A 20,109-nucleotide genomic window follows, 5' to 3' on the forward strand; every position below is an offset into this window, starting at 1 on the left:
GAATTGTAGTTCCGCGCGCGCGTTGAGCAAGTAGCGGGACCGCGGAGCCCACCGGGATGTGTAGTTTACAGCCCCAGGCATGAACCCGGGGTTTCGGATGGTGACTCGCAGTCGGAGCCGCGCGCCGAGGATCGCGGCAGAAGGGTGTGGGGAGGAGCTCACGCCGCGAGAAGCTGCTGCAGGTAACGCTGCGCCTGGAAGGGTTTTGGAGGAAAGGCGGGACGTGCAACTTTAGCTCCAAGCTGAGTTCCCGGGCCGCACGATCACCTGAACTCTAGGCGCCGCGTAGTAGGCAGTCGCCCACAAATTCTTGAGTCTCCCGTGCCCATGCCCCCACCCTAGCTTCTTCCGAGGTGCTGGGACCCACAGGATCTACAGGGGTCCGTAAAACTGGGTTCTGGACGTGTCCATTCATCCACCCTGGTCGCCAGCGAAAAGTTTCGGTCTACCACCCTAGCTTGGGACGTTTACTTGTTCCAGGCTTATTGTGGGGCACTGCAGCCAGTCCTCAGAGCTGCCACTCTCTCGTAGGCCCAGGCTGTATGCCAAGAACACACCCAGCCAGAAGTCCCCCCCCCCCCCCAAGCTGGTCGGTGGTTCTGAAAGAAAACAGGCCCTTAGCAAAAACAGGAAAGGGTATGGCACTCATTACATTTGTTCTGTAGCCGTTAAGGACCTACTACGCTCCAAGTAGTGGTACTCAGGGAGCAGTTATCAGAGCCCCCGCCCAGCTCCAGCTGGAACTTAAGCATCAGTGATTGGAACAAGAATGTACGCAGACACCAATAGCCCCAGAAGCATTCAGTCATGGAGACCCACTAGGACAAGTGCCACCCAAGGAGGACAAGTGTTGGTACTGTTAGAGCAGCAAATGCTTTGATGTTAGGAGAGTTTGGAACTCATCCTGAGGGCAAAGATTTCTGAAAGGGGAGTAGCACAGTCCAGTTTGGGTGTTAAGAATTTCTCTTAAATGCAGCTCAAAGGACATGGGACAAGGGGAAGGTTGCATCATCCTAGAGGCTGTTACTCGTGTCTTGGTGTGCTAACAGGCTCTTTGTCAGACTGTCACGTCATGTTGTGACCAGGGCGGAGCACTTCTACACACACCATGGTAGATGACGGACAGTTGTGCAAATAAGGGGGGGGGGGTGAATTGGCAGGTAAGCAGCACCCCTACCCTACCTTCATATAAAGCTCAGGTTCCAAATACTGGATGGCACTTTTTACAGAAGGAAGAAAAAGCTGTCAGCCTGTGAAACGTCCACGGAAGACACAGAAACTACATGTGGCCTATGAAGTTTCTAACGGTGAGAAAGGTGAGGATGCTGAGCCCCTCAAAGTGCCAATTTGGGAGCCCCAGAACTGGCAGCAGCAACTGGCCAACATCCGAATCATGAGAAGCAAGAAGGATGCACCCGTGGACCAGCTAGGCGCCGAGCACTGCTATGATGCCGGTGCCCCCGCAAAGGTAGGCAGAACCTCCACCTGCCCAGGGGATTCCTTGTTTTTCCATCTGATCTCTACCAAAAAACAACAAAAAAAAAACCAGACCAAGACCTGCCAGCTCTCTCAGCTGACACCATCCTCTACAGGCTGCACCTAAGAGGATGTATGTGCTCCTGCTACTTAGAGCACCAGACAGCATGCCTCCTCTGTCATTCATTGTGCCCACTGTGCATGCCAGGAGTGCCAGGACTTGAGGCCTCATGCATAGTGGTGACATTTGGAAACATTCAGTAATGTGAGACTTACATTGCACTGGTTGCTTAGACTAACCTTAGCTCTAACCACCTATAATGGATGGCTCGAGTACTTATGTCTCTGGGCCTTCTTGTGTATAAAATGAGTAGTGTTGTCATTGACCAAGCAATAACAGTAACCATAGTAACCAATGGTTGTCTAATACCGACTCCGTACTAGGTATGATTCCAAGTCACCCATTGGAGCCTCACACTACTCTATAAAGGCAGATAATTAGTCCATGTTAGGTGTGACAAGACAGACCCCCACCCCATCCCCAATGGGTAAGAGGTCCAGGATAACAAGTAAAGATGGGTCAGTCACCATCCTGACCCCTGTCATTGCACAAGCAGGTGCAGAGGTACCAGGTACTCCTGTCGCTGATGCTCTCCAGCCAGACCAAAGACCAGGTGACGGCGGGTGCCATGCAGCGCCTACGGGCCCGGGGCTTGACTGTGGAAAGTATCCTGCAGACAGATGATGACATGCTGGGCAGGCTTATCTACCCTGTGGGCTTCTGGAGGGTAAGCCTTACCCTTGGCAACAAAGCCAAGAGGGGACACTGGTCCAGAGATGGTGGGCAGGCATTTCTGACTACAGAGGCCTTTCGTGCTTCTGACCTGCAAGCAGTCTAAACCATGGGACTAGTTCCCTGTCCCTGAAGCTCCTGGGACTTGCCTGTTTACATCCCTTCATTCCTCTACCCTCCCACCTAGCTGCCTGCCCTTCCCCTCCTCCCCTTCCCCTCTGAGGCTCTCTGGAGTGCACCACTCCAAAGAGGCTGCTCCCCTACTCCACAGAACCCTGGGTGGTGGGTGGATATGTTGAAAGCGGCTCTGTGGGTGGGGCTGCTTCCCCTTGGCACTGCGTGGGCCACGTCCATCAGATTGGTTTTAAATAGCCCTCTCCACTCAGGCACAGGATGGGAACCACCCAGCTGGTCTGCCAGTTGCTTGGGGAGCCCCAGGCTCCAGCCTTCCTTCCTGAAGGTCCAGGTGCTACTGAGTCTAGGTCTTAGGGAGGGAAAGCTGAGGCAGGGGACCCACGCTGGATCCCACACACGTCACTGGCCCACTTCAGTGGGCACAAGTTCTAGGCATGTCCTGGAGTCCTGCTAGGACTCCTTCAAGCCTCTTTGCTGCCTTGGCTTCTCACCTCCTGGAGAAGTGGGCAGATGCCTACATGAGGCATGGGCAGGTGGACCACTCTGGGTACCTGTGGGTCCTCCCTGGTAAACTACGCCTGCCCCCAAGGCTGACCCACACCATCTTCTTTCAGAACAAGGTCAAGTTCATCAAACAGACCACTGCCATCCTGCAGCGGCACTATGAAGGGGACATCCCTGCCACCGTGGCCGAGCTGGTAGCCCTGCCAGGTGTTGGGCCCAAGATGGCTCACTTGGCTATGGCTGTGGCCTGGGGGACCACATCAGGCATAGGTGAGTGGTTTGTGTCACAAGGACAGAGAAGTTAACTCTGAGCTTGCTTGCTTCTGTTGGAGTTCCACAAAATTTTTTATGACTCAAACCAGAGTATCCAAAGGGTATTCTCAGAGCTGAGCAAGCCATCCTGCTCACAGCTAGGCACTGATGACAAGAACTCACTTTTGCTGTTCCTCTGGCATGCCCATCTCTGTGAGGGACCTTGGGATTAAAGGCGTGTGCCACCACTGCCCGGCTCCTGCCTCAGCTTCTTAAGTCCTGGAAGTATAGTCATGCACTGCTGTGCCTAGCTCCAGGAAATCTTTCTGAGGTCATGTTTCAGTTTCTGGTGAGTTAGCCAGACCAAGAGGTACAAGGTACAAGTATGTCCCAGGCAGAAGGAATAGCAGCTGTAAGGCTAAATAACAAAGCAGGAAGCTCTAGAATGGGTGGGGTACGTCATCGAGGAAGACTGAGGTATGGTGGAGGAGGAGGGTGGGTCTCCTGGGATGGGGAAGGAGGGTCATTTCTGGAATCCCTTTTCTGAGTATCGTCCCTTAGCATTTGGAGCACCTCTGTGTAACTAGGTTGAAGACATACTCCCTGGGGCAGGGACAGAAGTACTGCCTTCTCAGAACTTTGCCCAGAGTAGTTGGGGCTCCTGTGGTCACATAGGAACCAAAATCTTTAGCCGTGACCTCTCTTTGGGCCCCCAACCGCTGACTCCTGCATGTGCCTGGTGGAAGGGTTCCTTCAGCCAGTCTCTAAGCCTGTAGCGTGGTAGTACTGCCCAGTGGGTAGAGGGCAGCTAGGGGTCCAGGGCTTTGACGGGAAGCAGGTGACCGACCACCTGTTGAGACTGGAGAAGAGCAAGCCTTAGAAGGGCCTGACAGGTAGGAAGTAGGTGAGGCCTCCCCACCTCAGTCTCCTGGGCAGCAGTCTCCCACTCGACACTTGAGCTTATCTAGACACTGTCCTCAGCTGCCTGTGTCCTGGGAGTGCTGTGCTTGGGTAGCTCTGTGGGGGAAGGGCCTCTCCAGGGAAATGTGCTTCCAGTCACAGGGCAGTATCTGAATGCCACCCACTTCTCTATTGTCTGAGGGCCTGGCTACCTTCAGTGAGACCCCCCAGGGCTGCCTCTTAAGGAGAAAAGATGTCCTCTCAACTAAAAAGCTAGGACTGTGGAGATCTGACCCTTGCACCTGGGTGACCTTAGGTCACACACTTGGCCTTTCTGAACTTGAGTTCAGAGCCAGTGAAGAAGTAATCTCACCCTCCGTAACAACACACATGTATAGGAAGCCCCTCTGGCCAGCATAGACGGTTCATACATGATGTGGTCCTGGATTGGGCCTCTGGGGTTCTAAGTAATATGATCACCCCTGTGTTACAGAGAAGGAAACTGAGGCTTAAGGCATCCATGATGTGACCCCCTCAGCCTGCACCCCTTTTTTCCAGGCAGTTAGCAAGTCAGGGAGCTGGTGTGGGGAGTGGCTAATTTTTTGACAAACCTTAGGGAAAGGCAGGGAAGGCACTGCCGTTGACTGGGTGGCTTGGCAGCTGGCCGCAGTGGAGGCATGAGGCTGCAGCCCTGCAGTGGCCAGCTGATGGGAGCATGGTTGTCACCAGCCTGACCCTGCTCTCCACTCTGTCCCCAGTAGCTGTAGCAGCAGGTGCCAGCCAGCTCTGTAACAGTGACCTCAGGCCAGCCCACTGGACCAAGCTGCTACCACCCAGCCCAGTGCTCTCAGCCGGTGGATAAGCTGCTTGGGGGGCTTAGAACCCCAGAAGATGGCAGAGGAAGCAGAGTAGACCCTCCCTGATCGGGCCCCAATTCTTGAGGAGGCTTTGGATCAAGAGTACACACTTTAGGGTTTGGGTTTTGTTTTTGTTTTAGTTTTTTTTTCCTCAGGATAGGGTGTTGGATTTTTTTTTTTTTTTTTTTTTTTGAGAGTCTTATTCTGTAGCCCAAGCTACCCTTGAACTCAACCTTTCAAGTGCTGCGGTTATGAATGGGAACCACCATGCCTGCCTCATGTGCTGTTTTGTTTTAAAACAGTTTCTCTGTGTAATCCTGGCTGTCCTGGAACTCACTCTGTAGAACAGGCTGGCCTCGAACTCAGAGATCCACCTGTAAGCCTTTAATCCCAGCCCTTGGAAGGCAGAGGCAGGTGTATCTCTTTGAGTGTGAGGCCAGCCTGGTCTACAGAGTTAGTTCCAGGATAGTCAGGATCATGGAAGAGAGACTCTGTCTCAAAAACAAAACAAAGAACAGGCTGCCTGCCCCCGAGATTGAGGGCTCAGACGCAGCCGGCCATGAGGATGCAGCACCTTTTCTCCCGCTCCATGGCTCCCATCTTGTTTAGAAGTCCAGGTAGGAAAGGCCCTGGGCTCAGTCTCCTAGCCACACTTGCCTAGGACTAGAGATAGGGTGGGGCACAGTCCAGCTGGCAGAGTGCCCTCATTCACCCTACCCTGTCTCCAAGCAGCGGTGGACACCCATGTGCACAGAATCACCAACCGGCTGAGGTGGACCAGGAAGGGGACCAAGTCCCCAGAGGAGACACGCACAGCCTTGGAGGAGTGGCTGCCCAGGTGAGTGTAGCTGGCCGAGTCTGGGGAGGGAGCAGTCCTGCTCTCTTAAACACTGACCTGTCCCTTTCCCTCACAGGGAGCTGTGGACTGAGATCAATGGACTGCTGGTGGGCTTCGGCCAACAGATCTGCCTTCCAGTCCATCCTCAATGCCAGGCCTGTCTCAACCAGGCCCTGTGTCCTGCTGCCCAGGACCTCTAAGGGTCATAGAGCTTCCACTGGCCAGTGTCTGTGAAGTGCCTTTGTGGGGAGGGGTAATAAAGCTGGGGGGTTGTTTGCAGGGTGTGTAATAAAGCTGGGGAGTTATTTACACTTGACTTCTGGCCCAGTTGATTTAGGATTAGGCCAGGAAGCATGTATGTGAATGCAGTCTGTGCAGCGTGTTCACATGTCAGGGGCAGGACTGCCTGGGAGGCTGTGTGGGGACATACTGTATCCTGGGGAGTGCGGGAGGGAGGGAAGAGAGGGCAGTATAAATCCAGGAGGGAGGAAATAGAGCCAGCTGCAGCCAGCTGCTGGGAAGCCTGCAGCATGGGGCGGGGCGGGCGGGGGGGGGGGGGGGGGGGATGTCCTTGTGAACTCTCACACTCTGCAGCCCCAGCACTTCCCTGAACCGTCTAGCTTCTGAACTCGTGCTCAGCCTATGCCAGGACCCCACCCCATGTTAACAGGAGAACTCTGGAGACCTAGACTCTGGGCTGCTGGACACAAGGCTTAACAGGACGGGTCTTAGAGGAGGAGATGATGTGGTCAGTTCTCACCCTTGCCCCTCAACTGAAGACTCAGAAAAGACCAGGCGCCAGAGTCCAAGGCAAGGCCTGTTTAATTTGAGGGTGCGCGCATGCGCTATGGCTTATGAGGCAGACTGCAGTGCCAATAAGTGAGTTTGGGCGTTGAGGAAAAGGGCAGAGGGTGGGTGCCAGGTAAGCATAAGGCAGGGGCCGGGCCCAGGAGCCCAGGATCATCTGGGAATGGCTCACAGAGACCCACCATCTCCAGGTTTGGGAGCTGCAGAGCAGGGTAAGGAGCAGGTCCAGAGCCTTCCCTCTTGGAGTCATGGACCCGCCATCCTCTGGCCCCTCAGAGAGCCTAGGCTTTGCATTCCAGAACCCAGCATGTGGGAGGCAGCACAGGGTAGCCAGGCAGAGGAGAGAGGCCTGGCCTAGGGACCATGCCTCGCTGGGGGTGGGACAGAGTGTAAGCTCCTACACACACAGCTGGCCCTGAGGGCCCCTGGCTGGCTGTTCCCTAGAGTCCCTGGTCTCTGCTCAGGATGGCGCTGCTGACAGGGTGGGTAAGAAAGGGTTTGCAGAGAAAGGTTTGTTTTATTGCAATTATTTAGAGAGTGAGTCTCAAGGGGTTGGGGGAGGGGGCTCCACTATTAACTAGAAACATATGTGGAGCTGGAGACCTTTTAGGAAAAAAAGCAAAAACATGAATTCCTTTCAGTCAGCAGGCCCAAGGCAGAACAGCAAAGGCCCTTGGCAGACCACCATTCCCAGCTCCTCCCTCTCTGTTTCTCTGTCTGTCTCTGTCTCTGTCTGTCTCTCTCTGTCTGTCTCTCTCTGTCTGTCTGTCTCTCTCTCTCTCTCATCTCTGGGTTTCTCTCTTCCCTCATCTTGCTATGACAGCCGCAGCACCCAGTGGACAAGACAAGGGTTCATGGGGTCATGGGGTCATGGGTTGTTTTCTGGATGACATGATACCACCCTCCAGTCTGCTGAGGCTTGGGGAGCTCTGGAAAGGCCCAAGGTCCGTGCAGGAAGAGACCCTGGGGCCCTGGACAGGCAGAGAGGGGCTCAGAAGTTACTAAAGATCTCTCGCTTCCGGTTCCAGTCCATCTGTGGTGCCCGCTTGTTGACCCGGGTAGCTCGAGCCTTCTCCTTGGCTTCAGCCGCTGTGGGACTCAGGTGGAGACCACTCTCCTGGAAGGGGTCTCGCTTCCAGGCACTGCCATCCTGGGTACAAGGAAGGTGCAAACAGTGAGTCATATCCCTGGCAGCTACCTTCCCAAGGAACTTACACCAGAGGCCACCTCAGGGCCTAGGACAACTAGCTAGCCCAAGAGGCTTCTTGGAAATGGTAGCTCCACTCTCCTGGTAGGTATTTCATAGAGATTAACTCCTAAGCCCTATGAACCCCCATGTGTGAGCACCACAGCAGAATTACCTCATTGTCCTTCTCTGAGCCTGGCAGGTCACTTCGGGATGAGCACACTGAGCCACCGTTGAGCTAGGAAACCAAGGGAAGGTTGTGGTTTCAGCGTCCCCATCCTGGTGCACCTAGATCTTCACATGCATGCGCGCACACGCACAGGCTCACTTTTGAGCATACACACAGCACAGTTTCGTCTATTCCTTGTTCAGCAGTGAGCATCACACTTCTGTCACTGTCTAGGCCAGGGCATAACGGGCACCCAGCAGTGAACAGGTGAGCCCGACCTGGCTGGTCATGATAGGGGAAAGCAGCTGTGGCAGTGGGAGTCAGCTAGGTGAATGTCACCTAATGCCGAGCCAGGGCCAGTGTCCCAAGGACTGAAGACTGCTCAGAGGTCATGTAGGAACAAAGCATGGAGGAGCAGTCCAGGACCCCAGGTACCCTCCCACCGTGTGAGCCTCAGTGCTGACCCCATACAGGAGCCACAGTGGTATTCGTTTTGTTTTGAGACAAGGTCTTTCTATGTAGTCCTGGCTGTCCTGGAACTTGCTCTGTAGACCAGGCTGGCCTCAAACTTAGAGACCTACTTGCTTCTGCCTCCCAAGTGCTAGGATTAATGGTGTATACCATCATGCCCGGCTAACATGGTGGGTATTTTTGAGATGACCAGGCCAAATAGGTTTCACAACTGTACATCCTCAAGGGCAGAGATCTCCCGTCTGGGGACACAGGTAGAGGTACACTGTGGTCACTGGGGCTCACCCTCTCACCTGAGCAGAACTGGTTCCGTTTGTGACTGGTGATGGCAGTGGACCTGTGGGGACAGCACGTTAGTGACTGCACTGACCCTACCCTGTGCCCCTGAGGTAGTAGCCTACCTTCTACATGTTCCTCAGTGGGTGTGACCCGCAACCTCTTGAAGTGTTCATCAGTCTCAGGATCTACCACCAGCAACCGGGCCTCATCCTCCCGTGCCTTGATTCTGGCAACAACTTCAGCATGGCGCAGCCCCTCCACATTCTGCCCATTCACCTGCCACCACCCACACAGGGTCAGAAAGGCCTGAGGGGCCCAGTCGGCCCAATGCCACCCAGCCAGGTGTGCCATCAAATATTCATCAAAGCCACCACCAGCCGAGGCAGCAAGAGGGATACCAGCTCAAGTTCCCTCTGTCTCCCCTCCTCCTGCAGGGACCCAGCGCCCAGACATGGACACTCGGGGACACACAAAGACAGGGACCCAGGGTACCTCAATGAGCCGGTCCTGGGCACGGAGGCCAGAGTGGGAAGCAGGCGAACCCGGGTCCACAGAGCGGATGTATTGACCAGGCCTGGATTTGTCACTATGCAGGTTGAACCCATAGCCCTGGGGTCCCCTTCGTAAGTGGCAGAGCCGGGGACGCAGCTCTCTTGGGGGCCCATTGACATCCTGTAGGCACATAGGAGGTGAGATCAGGCTCTACCCCGCAGCCTCCCAGCCCTACGCTCTCAGGAACCAATCCTAGGTTTCATTGACAAACATTCTATGTGCCCCATGACTGAGGGGCTTAGTAAAGCTGCCTGTAACACAGCTTAGCTGTGGGGTTAGTGACAAAGCCTGTTCTCAAACTCGTAAGCATCTAAGGAGATAGCTGCTGGCAGCAGCCATGGAAGAATTCATAGGGGTCAGTGTACAGCTTGGGAGACCAGATGGGATAACGCCCCCATCACAGGACCTGGCAAGACTGTGCCTTTAGGTCTTGCCTCCTCCTCCTCCTTCACCTCCCTTTTGTAGGGCTGGTGCCTTGGAGGCCTGAGCAGCTTTGTTTTCTCTTCAAGGCCTCCAAGAGGCTCCCTGGGCTGTGTGGCAGTTGTTTGCTTTTGAATTCCAACACTACCTGGAACCACTGCCCCCACCCCATGGGCCCAGAAAGAAAAAGCTTCAAGTAGGCAAGATCCAGTGACGGCCACTCCTAGCCTACAACATGGAAGGGCTCATGGTACCCACAGGGAACCCCACCGCTGCCCCAGGCTGCCTTGCTTTACCTCTGGCATCCTGCAGAAGATCTCTGGGCCAGGAAGCTATGCAGCCAGGGGCCAGCCTTTTGACCCCCCACCCCAGCCAAGCGCCAAGCCAGAGACTGCTGCTGAATGGCCAGCGGCTGCCGGTGCCCAATTACAAAGGGCCAGTGGCTGGGGTGGTCAGGCAGGTGACAGCTCAGGTTTCTGGGTGTGTGCAGGTGACAATGCAGGGGCATTTCCCTCACCTTCCACTACTGCCCCCCATGTCTGATGGCTGGGAGACCAGAGAGCAGGGAGGGTCCTTCAGGTCTCAGGCAGATCTCTAAATCTCAGGCACCTCTGTCTTCCCCCAACCCAGAATACCTCCGACTATTCTAGCTGCCCACTATACCTCCCTTGTTGGTGTTTTGGTGAGAAGGCCGCACGCTGTAACCCAGGCTATCCTCAAACACAAAAGTGATCTTTTGTTTTGAGTGATGGAATTATAGGCATATGTCCCCATGCCTAGCTCCAAACCCTAAATGTGGTATTATCCATGTCCATAGGTAGCAGCCAGATGCAGGAGTAAGTACATCCTTCCATGCAGGGTTCTGGGATGTCCCTTCAACACAGATACTTTCTTTTGGTCTAGCCTGCACTCAGGACCCCTTCCTTGACCCCAAAGCCCTGCTGGATTCTCCTGTTGACCCTTGGTGCACAGCCACCATCTGCCCCATTACAGCAAGGATTACAGAAGTTAAACTGTTCCCTAGTGCCCCCGGGGCTCAGCTAGACAATGTTGTCTGAATTCAGAGTTGTAAGGCCTCAGAGATCTTCAGAGCCCCACTGCACTGATTTGTCAGCACGAAAGGACATAGCTGAAAGTACAGGTATAGGGCTTTGGGGCGATGCCCTGATAACCCCTAACAGAGATACTCATCAAAACACAGCCTGGGACAGCCAGAGACTAGTTCACAAGGGAGAGAACTGGAGCAGAGTCAGTGCCAAAACAGTGCGAGGAAATGTGTGACCACTCCTGGCACTAAGTCATGTCCTAGGAGGCAGGGCCACATCATGTGGCCATAGAGACAAGACATCCAAGCTTACACTCATAAACAAGCAGCAAGGACACACACAGCCACCCACACACGCAAGCTTATGTCCACGGCACTCGCCCCGGTGGCCTCTTCCCACGGCCTCTGTGGTGACCTCCAGGGCACGGTTTCTGGGGGCTCCGAAACCGAAAGCAGGACTTGGCAAGCTATGGTGGCCATGAAACTAGGGGCCATTCCTGAGGGGCTGTTCTGGCCAACCCCTAGCCTCAAGCCAGACCAGCCACCTCTCGGCATAGGCTGAAAGATCCCTTTTGCCAACTAACCTAAACCATCTCTGGCTACAAGCAGAGTCCAGGTGGTGCCAGGCCTGGCATAGGACCCTCAAGTATAAGGACTGCAGCGCACCATCAAGCCTGTGGGGTAGAGGGGGCCAGCTAGAGCAAGCAAGTGGGGGTAGGGTGCCCCCATGAGCAGTGGGAGGGGTGCATTGCTGGAATTCTTCCTCCCAGCCCTAGCTGTGAGCACACTTCCTGCCTTCTTCAGACAGGCCCTCTGGCTCCCACGGGCTCTGAGACACAGAGCCATAGAGCTGGGCGAGCCCCAGTACTCCTGCTGAGCCTATAGCCAAACAAAGGCTGATATGGGGGTGCCCTAGGAACCAGGCTCTGCCCCCCCACCAGATAATGACTCACCAGCCCCAGCAGAGAAAGGCCCCCATTGTTGCTTGGGGTCCGTCTTGCAGGCACAAACATCCCCAAGTTCTCTGTCCCTTCCCAGAGATTGAGCTAAGGCTGGGGTCCTGACAGCCCATCTCTGCCCCAACTCCACCTGACCTGAACAAGCCCTCGATGAAAGTTCTGTGGAGGAGCTCCTGGGGCTGAGGCAGGCAGCACGGTATTCCTGGAGCGAGCCATGAGAGGTGGCTAGGAATGGCAAACAGGAGGTGACCAGCCCAGAGTGGCCTGAGCTCTTGGGCCAGCCGAGACTGCCACCCTACTTATCTACCTCCCACTGTGGCCCAGGTTCCCTGGGGATGGGTGGGGACGTAGGGGCTGACTCACTTTGGGTCGCAGGGTAGTTACTGAACCCCCTCCCCTGTCCGGCGCCCCCCACACCCTGCTGGGTTTCCGTCCCAAGAAAGGAAGGAAGCTGCTAGGAGGCCCTGCCCTGCGCCAGGACCCAGGGCAGCGGAGACAGGGAGTCAAGGGAGGGGACCTTGGCTGGAGAACAGAAGACACTGGATGGGGGGAGGGAAAAGAGGGCAGAAAGAAGCAGGGGAGTCCCCAAAGCGTTGCTGCTATCACTTTGTTCCACACCGTCCTGGACTGGGAAGCCACCACCAGCAGAGTTACAGCACCCTAACTCAGTTGCCCAGTCCTCCAGGAGGAAGAGACAGGGTAGGGCCAAAGGGGGCAGAAAGGCCTGGTCTATCACTGCCTTCCCGTCCCTGGCACTGCTGGCTGCTGGGTCTCTGTTTGGGGGCAGTCCCTGTCATCACTAGAATCAGTTCACTGCAGCTGCAGCCACCCCCAGCCCTGAATGGCCCGGGGCTGAGTCACCACTGACTAGGCTTTCCCGCCTCCAAAGGGAGGGGCAGAGCTTATCGGTATTCTCCCCTGTCCCACCTCCCCTAGCCTGCAGGCTGGGACAGAGGACACACGTTCAGGGAGATCAAGAAAGCCCTAACCTCCCATGGGGTCACCTAGTGGACACTCCGACCCTGCAGAGCAGAGGTATACCTGCCTCCCCAGCCTGTGCAGCCCCCAACCCTCTGAGGCTTCCACACCCAGCCTGAGGCGGGCTGTCTTAAGCCTGGTTTGAAGAGGTCATGCAAGGCTCCCCTTTCTCTTCCAGGGGAACACTGTCCCTTTGGGCTCCTATACCTCCTCGAGTCCTTGTCCCTAAATCTAACTCATCTACAATGGGACAACCCATTGTACCCCTTTCTTTGTTCCTCTAAAAATACGCCCAGAGGAAGCCCCCTCCTAGGGCTTCCTGCAGCCCCTCCAAGCCTGAAATAGCAAGGACGGGGAAGGACCCACCCACAGCCAAGGGGCCTGGGCCACCCCATCTGCAGATAAGGCCCCAGGGTGGATTTTTCCACAGGAAGGTGAATAGGGCTGTTTGCATCTAAATGAATGGACAGGCGGGGACAACAGGACTTCTTCCTAAGGAGGGGAAGGTGTGCTTGGGAAAAAGGGAGGCTCTTAGTCCTCAGCCAGAGGAAGATGGGCCTGGCCCCCTCTTGTTCCCTCAAGATTCCTTCTAAAGACTCCTGATCTTAAACAGCCAGATGGCAGAATCTAGATCCCAGGGCTTGGCACCTGCCCTCAGATCTCTAAGAAAGAAAAGAATCCCACAGGTTCAAAGCAGACACCTTTGCCCAGGTTGGCCTTACCATTGGGAATGTCATCTCCCAACCTCCAGACAGGTCCTACAAGGATCAGCACAGGCCCAACCAGCTCAAGGAGGAGACATTTGGGTGAGGTCAAAGGCAAATTTCACCTGACCCTCCAGCAACCCTCAGCCAATGGTTCTCAGAGTTGGATGTGGGGAACCCCTTGGCTCAAATAATAATTAGATGACAAAGAGACAATAACACCAGGGTCTCCAGGAAACAGACAAATGGCCTCAGGCCCTTCCTCCTGCCCCAGGTTCTGCCTAGGCAGCCCCTGAGGGGGAACAGACCTTCTCTTGTTTCTTCTAGGTCTCCTACCCTGGAAGGGGACAAGGGGGAGGTGCTACCTAGCAGAGGCCACAAGACAACAGCACACAAGGACTCCTTGGGGAGTCAAGGGAAGGACTTGTCCCAGAAGCTGCTGAGGAGGAGCCACATGCAGCTCACCTGTATGCCAGTCCCTGTCCCTGTTCCCTGGAACCCGCCACCCCACTACAGCAGGATCTAATCCAGCCCAGGCCTTCAGAGCACATGATGGCTTAGACAGAGACATGGACAGAGCCCAGGATGGCAGATATCTAACAGACACTCAGTCCTTCAGTGTGCCAGCAGCTCCTCCCAAGGCTCCTCAGCCACTGGAACCTGAAGTACAGGGAACAGAGACAGAAGAGTGGCCACCGCGGGCATGGAGTGTGGTGCTGCAGTGAGGAAAGAGCCCCGAGAAGAAATGGAGACTATAGACTCGATCAAAGTGAAGATTCTTAGAGGCCGTGATGGGAGTTCTGGAAAAGGCTCATTGTCCCCACAGACATAGCCCACCATACCTTCTGGCCAGTGTCCGAGCCAAGGCTGCCCGAGCATGCCCAGTCGTGCTTTGGCTCCCAGGGGTGATGGGCTGGTGGAAGCCCTCGATGGGCCATCTCCTCAGTGCAGGTCAGTTGTCGCCTGCAGAGCTCCTCATCTGTCTCCTTGTCCACCACAAGCAGCTGAGTCCGCCCTTCCACAGCCTTGATCCTCTGTACCACCTGGAATGGGTGGGTAGCAGGACCGGGTCAGCAGCCAACACCCTGGGCAGCACATGGATAGGCACCACTTGGAAAGGGCACCACTCCCGGCTAGGCACGGCTCACAGACAGCAGTCAGGGGTTGGCCTGCCCGGGGGTGGGCAGCTGAACTAAGAGGCCTGCGGGCTCCACCCTCCACCCCCAGTTTCCAGTAGCTCCCTCCCTCTTCTCCCTGGAGCTAGAGCCCAGGCTGCTAGTACTTCAGGATCCTCTTGTGGCCTTTCACTCAGCTCAGGTGAGGACAGGAAGGAGCTGCCAGGAGCAGCCAGATGGGAGAGTCAGAAACTGTTCAGTTGAGCTTCAGGATTTCAGTCTAGTCTATGTGCACATGTGTGTGTGTGTGTGTGTGTGTGTGTGTGTGTGTGTGTGTGTGTCTGTCTGTCTGTCTGTCTATTTTAAAGTCTGTCTGTCTGTCTATTTTAAAGTCTGTCTGTCTGTCTATTTTAAAGTCTGTCTGTCTGTCTATTTTAAAGTCTGTCTTTTGGTATAGATGTAGGAGAGAGCAACTTAGTTGGCCCCAATGTGAGTATTTGGGTAATTTCCTTCTCTGAGATGCAATGTGAATCTAATACCCAGCAAGCTCAGAACTCCAATTTGCCTCCAGACCAGGCCCAGAAACCCATTCCTGTTGGACCTGCAAATAGGTGAAGACCTAGGGATTCTACCTAAGGTGCTCAGATATATCAGGTAAGCAGGATTCCACTCCAGTGGGTAAGGCGAACAGTAGCAGGTACAGCAGTGAACAGGTGTGGCTTTACAGCCATCTGTGTATCTGGATGGGTGCCTGCGAAGTGTGGAGAGCATGTGGGCCACCATGGATCATGCAGGATGTTAGTATGAGTTCAAAGGGAGACATGCCCACCAGACATCTGAAAGGCAGGAAGCGTTAACAAGTGCACCCCCATGGCCTGGGAGTGAAGAGACAGGATCCCCATCATTACTTCACTTAGTACATGCTATCACAGACAGGAAGGTCCGACCCAAGGCGATCTTCACCTGGCCCCTCAGTGATCATCCTCTCTCTCCATGACCAACAGAACAGAAAGATCCCAGCACCCAAAGCTTTCTGGCATGGGAACCAAGCCAGTTACCCACTATCTCTCAGTAAAATGGGAGTCATGGTTTTACTTCCTATCTTCCTGAGCAGTAGAAGGGGTCTAATGTGGCTCTCTCTGAAACTCTTTAGAGACTAGCACCCTAGAAACCTGGGATAAACAGGTGGATTCCAGCATCTGCTCAAGGCAGATGACACCAACTCTGCTGGTCTCTCCCTTGCCTGTGGGCCAACCTTTGGGCTCCACTCCCAACCTCTTCAGTGCACAACCAAATCCAGTGGTCACTGTAGGTAGAAAGCAGGCCCCTGGAGGAGACAGGAATTCAACTTGTGGCCCAGCCAAGAACCACCCTGCTTTCTCCAGGGTCCAGGACTGACCCCATGGGTAGGTCATGGACATGCTTGCTACTGGAGATCCAGAACAGAAACAGGAAGGATGGACTCAAGTCAAGGTCTGAGGCGTGTCTACCCCTCGGTGGGATACAGACACCCAGGGGTAGAACCTACCTAGAGAACAGCCTTCCTCTAGCTGCAGGAGGGCAGAGCTGGACAGTGACCTCTACAGGGCCATGCAGCCTCTCAGGAGGAGGCTGTTTCTGAAACCAAAGAATATACTGCTCCTCCAGACCCAGACATACCGGCCCACGAGAAGTACACTAGTATAACCAGGCATGCGGGGACACACACACACACACACACACACACACACACACACACAGACAGCTGGCACATATGCTTGAGGTGTCCACAACCCTAGATCCACGTTCCAGCACTGACACAAGCATGCTTTCACCCTCTCCTGAAACAGTTGTGTTCATATGGATGACCCCAGAGAGACCTGCAAGCGCGTGCGAGCGCGTGTACACACACACACACACACACACACACACCACTGACAGAAAAGCATCTGTACCACAAGGCCACAAGGTGCCTTAGCCACCTCCTCCCCCTCCATGGCACACAGAGGCCAAAACTAGCAGAAGCAGCCAGGGCCCTGGCCAGAGTAGCCGCAGTGCGGCCCCTCCCTACCAGGATGTCCTCCCTCCCCCGCTAGTGCAGGACTGAGCTTCCTCACCAGGAGGCCAGCTGGCCGGCCACGTCCCACACCTCCACACCGAGCCCAAGCAGGCCCCTGCGCGACCCTTGCCGGGTCCCACCATACCGCACGCAGAAGCGGGGGGTCGTTGGCATCTTGGCCAGCGCTGTAGGGACGCGCCCCCAGGAGGGAGCCGGGGGCGGGGCGCAGCGCAGGGGACCCACCTGGTGATGCGTCTCACCCTCTACGTTGACGCCGTTGACCTCAACCAGGCGGTCCCCGGCGCGCAGAGCGGCCGCCTCGGCTGGGGAGCCTGGCTCCACGCGCCGGATGAACTGGCCACGGCGGCCCTTCTCGCCATGCAGGTGGAAGCCGTAGCCTTGCTCGCCGCGCACCAGGCGACACAGGCGGGGCCGCAGCGACTCCGGCGCGGCCATGGCACCCGCTGCCCCCTGGCCGGCCGCGACTGGCCACGGCTCACACCACCCGCAGGCTGGAGCGCCGAGGTGGCGGAGGCGCGGGCGGGAGAGCAGGCAGCGGCCTCGGTGGCTCCGGCTCAGCTCGCGTCGCCTCGGGCTCCGGCTTCGGCTCTGGCCCTGGCCCCTGCTCCTGCTGCAGCGCCGCCCCCGCGCCCGCCCCTTCCCCGCCCTCCTGGCTGCCCCCGCCCTAGCCCAAACCCCGCTAGCTAGGCCCCTGCCTCGGCGCCCAGAAACCCTGGAGGACCATGGAGTGAGGATTGCATGGTCAGGCAACTCCCGAGTCCCTGGAACTCCTATCTCATCCCATTTTGACCACCCTCCGTAGCACCAGTACCTTCGCCTTCTGTTCCAGGAACCACTCTTTTAGACACCTGCATACCCTACACTCCAGAGGTTCCTGAAATGGGAACTTAGAGAAAGGATCCAGCGTGAGACACCCTGCACAGAAAGCAGAGAGGAAGAGCAGGGGCCGCTGCGCTCCTTCCTCAGAATGCACCCTCTACCCACTGGACCTGCTCTGCCTGCTCCTACTTTGTCCTCCGAATCCAGATCTCCGAAGCTGTCATGGTCCAACCCAGAGTGCAACAGGCAAAAATACTAATTTAAAGGGACATGACAGTAACCTAGGTCCTTAGAGCCAGGACTAGGTGACCCCTTCCCCTTCTCAGGAAGTGTTTGTCCACTAAACATCCTGTCCCCATAGTCCCTGCTTTTCAGGGACATGAGTTTATCTGGCAGAGATGGGAGGGTATTTGCTGCCTTCCTCTTGACCTGGTATAAACTGTGTTGGGGACGGACTTCGGCCCCTGAGCTCTAGGTGGTGATCAGCTGTCCCATATTAAGCCCCTGTAGATCCCCCCATGCCCTGTCCCCACACAATTGCATAAGTTCTCACCTACCCCTGCAGGACAATAGTCCCTCAGAGAATCACTTACGCATTCCTGTATAGTTTCCCCAGAACAACCCTAGAGGAAACAGGCCAATTTACAGACCGGGAAACTGAGGCCTGGAGAAGGGAGGTTCTGTACCTCTGCTGGGGCCCAGTATTGTGAGACTGCACTTTGACATTGAAGTATCTTCTCCCTTACCTACGCAGCTGAGATCCAGTCTGTGACTCCCCACCCACTGCTCCTCACTTACCTGGTCTCCGTGGGTCAGAAATAGCCAGTTCAGACAATTCCCCATGTGGATAGGAGATGCAGCCCTAGCTCAGTCTTCTGTCCTCTCCTCTCTCCAGAGCCCTTCCTTAGCTGGGGCTCTCCACCCAAGCACCAGGACCCGCCTCTGAGCAGCATCCTAGGCATCAGCCCCTTGGGTACCCACACCCTAGTGGCTGCCCCTGAAAGGCACTTAGGCTGAGGATGCTCTGTTGCTCCCTGCCCCCAAGCCTTTCTACAGATTCCAGCTGATGTTGCCATAGGCTCTGGCCCGGCTGGCTATCTCCATCTGTCTGCCTGTCTATCCAGAGTTTGCCTGTCTGTTTTAGGATTGGTCTCTCTGGGCCCAGCCTAATGCTGTTACCCATGGAGATCTCCCAACAACCAGGAACACCCAGACTCACTAACTGCAGCTTTGTGGTCACACTGAAGAGGTTGGCAAGGTGGGAGCTCTCCAGTCCAGGAGTTGAGGAAGGTGGAGGACTTCTCACCTTAACCTTGGGCCCTCTCTGGCTTTCTGCCACCAAGGACTCAGCCCATGAATGAAAATGGGATGAGAATAAAACCAGACCAGGAGCGTGTGGTCACAGAGGGGCCAGGAACCAGGATGCCACAGCACTGCAGTCAGAGAAGTAGCAAAGGCGTTCCCAAAGCAAAGGGCTGAAAAGTACCAAGGAAGGTGACATTGTCCAGGGAGCTCCTTCAGTGTGAGCTTGAGCCACCGAGGAAGCCCGGGCCAGCAGTGGGGAGCAACAAGGAAGAGGCAGCCAGAGGCGGCACCTCTGTAATCCCACCACTCAGGAGGCTGAGGCAAGAAGATGACAAGTCTATAGCCAGCTTGGATATCTTGTGTCAAGAACAAGAACAAAGGATGTGGCTGGCTAGATGGCTCAGTCTTTGAGAGGACCGGGGTTTGATTCCAGTGCCCACATGGCAGTTTACAACCATCTATAATGGGATCCAGTGCCCTCCTCTGGTGTGCAGACCTACATGCAGACAAAGCACCTGGATACATCAAATGCAAAAACAAATAAATCACACACACACACACACACACACACACACACACACACACACACACACGTTTCTCTGTGTAGCCCTGACTATCCTAGAATTTGTTCTGTAGACCAGGCTGGTCTTGAACTCACAGAGATCAGACTTCCTCTACCTCACAAATGCTGGGATTAAAAGTGTGTGCTGGAGCTGGACCTGATGACACATACCTTTAATCCCATCACTTGGGAGACAGAGGCAGGCAGATCTTTGTGAGTTCAAGGCCAGCCTGGTCTACAAAGCAAGTTCCAGGATAACTAGGGCTACACAGAGAAACCTTGTCTTGGGGGAAAAAAAATGTGTGCTATCAACACCTGGCAACAAATTATATATATTTTGTTTTTTTGAGACAGTGTTTCTCTGTGTAGCCCTAGATGTCTGGAACTAGCTCTATAGACCAGACTGACCTGGAACTCACAGAGATCCATAAAGGTATGTGCCACCACCACCTGGCAACAAATAAATCTTTTTAAAAATGAACAAAGTGTGTTGGAAGCCACCATTTAAGAAAAATGGGGCTTTAGGGTTAAAAAGATGTCTCAGCAGTTAAAGAGCCCTTGGAGCATTTATGGATCTTGCAAGGGTCCTGGGTTTGATTTTTAGGACTCACATGTCAACTCACAACCATTCATAATTCCAATTTTAGGGGTCCCACGCCCTCTGGCACCAGGCATGCAAGTGGAGCATATATATGTATGCAGGCCAAACACTCACACACATGAAAGCAAATAATTCTTTAAAAAATTTTAAAGACTTTCTTTTTCTTCTTCTTTTTTGTTTTTGTTTGTTTGTTTGTCTGTTTGTTTTTTTTGAGACAGGGTTTCTCTGTGTAGCTTTGGAGCCTGTCCTGGAACTCGCTTTGGAGACCAGGCTAGCCTCGAACTCACAGAGATCCGCCTGGCTCTGGCTCTGCCTCCCAAGTG

General features: G+C 55.0%; 2 protein-coding genes across 3 annotated transcripts; one reads left to right on the forward strand and one right to left on the reverse strand.

Moving 5' to 3' along the window:
* Window position 1: 1 nt before the first annotated feature.
* On the forward strand, window positions 2–6,071 carry Nthl1 (nth like DNA glycosylase 1). Its single transcript, XM_036197092.1, has 6 exons — window positions 2–182; window positions 1,230–1,468; window positions 2,094–2,264; window positions 3,019–3,178; window positions 5,650–5,755; window positions 5,832–6,071. Exons 1-6 carry the CDS (start codon window positions 80–82, stop codon window positions 5,953–5,955), a joined length of 903 nt encoding a protein of 300 aa, XP_036052985.1. The 5' UTR covers window positions 2–79; the 3' UTR covers window positions 5,956–6,071.
* Window positions 6,072–6,554: 483 nt separating this feature from the next.
* Window positions 6,555–17,122, reverse strand: Slc9a3r2 (SLC9A3 regulator 2). 2 transcript variants are annotated; one of them, XM_036196673.1, is made up of 7 exons: window positions 16,722–17,122; window positions 14,168–14,368; window positions 9,160–9,339; window positions 8,790–8,943; window positions 8,682–8,725; window positions 7,924–7,986; window positions 6,555–7,712 (listed from the first exon to the last, which is right to left on the reverse strand). In XM_036196673.1, the coding sequence occupies exons 1-7, from the start codon at window positions 16,932–16,934 to the stop codon at window positions 7,554–7,556; spliced, it is 1,014 nt and encodes a 337-aa protein (XP_036052566.1). In that variant the 5' UTR covers window positions 16,935–17,122; the 3' UTR covers window positions 6,555–7,553. The 2 variants fall into 2 exon arrangements, with proteins under 2 accessions (XP_036052566.1, XP_036052567.1); XM_036196674.1 differs by lacking the exons at window positions 14,168–14,368; window positions 16,722–17,122 and adding an exon at window positions 11,779–14,137.
* Window positions 17,123–20,109: the final 2,987 nt, after the last annotated feature.

Source organism: Onychomys torridus, chromosome 8 (assembly GCF_903995425.1).
Source record: "Onychomys torridus chromosome 8, mOncTor1.1, whole genome shotgun sequence".
NCBI classification, from domain to species: Eukaryota; Metazoa; Chordata; class Mammalia; order Rodentia; family Cricetidae; genus Onychomys; species Onychomys torridus.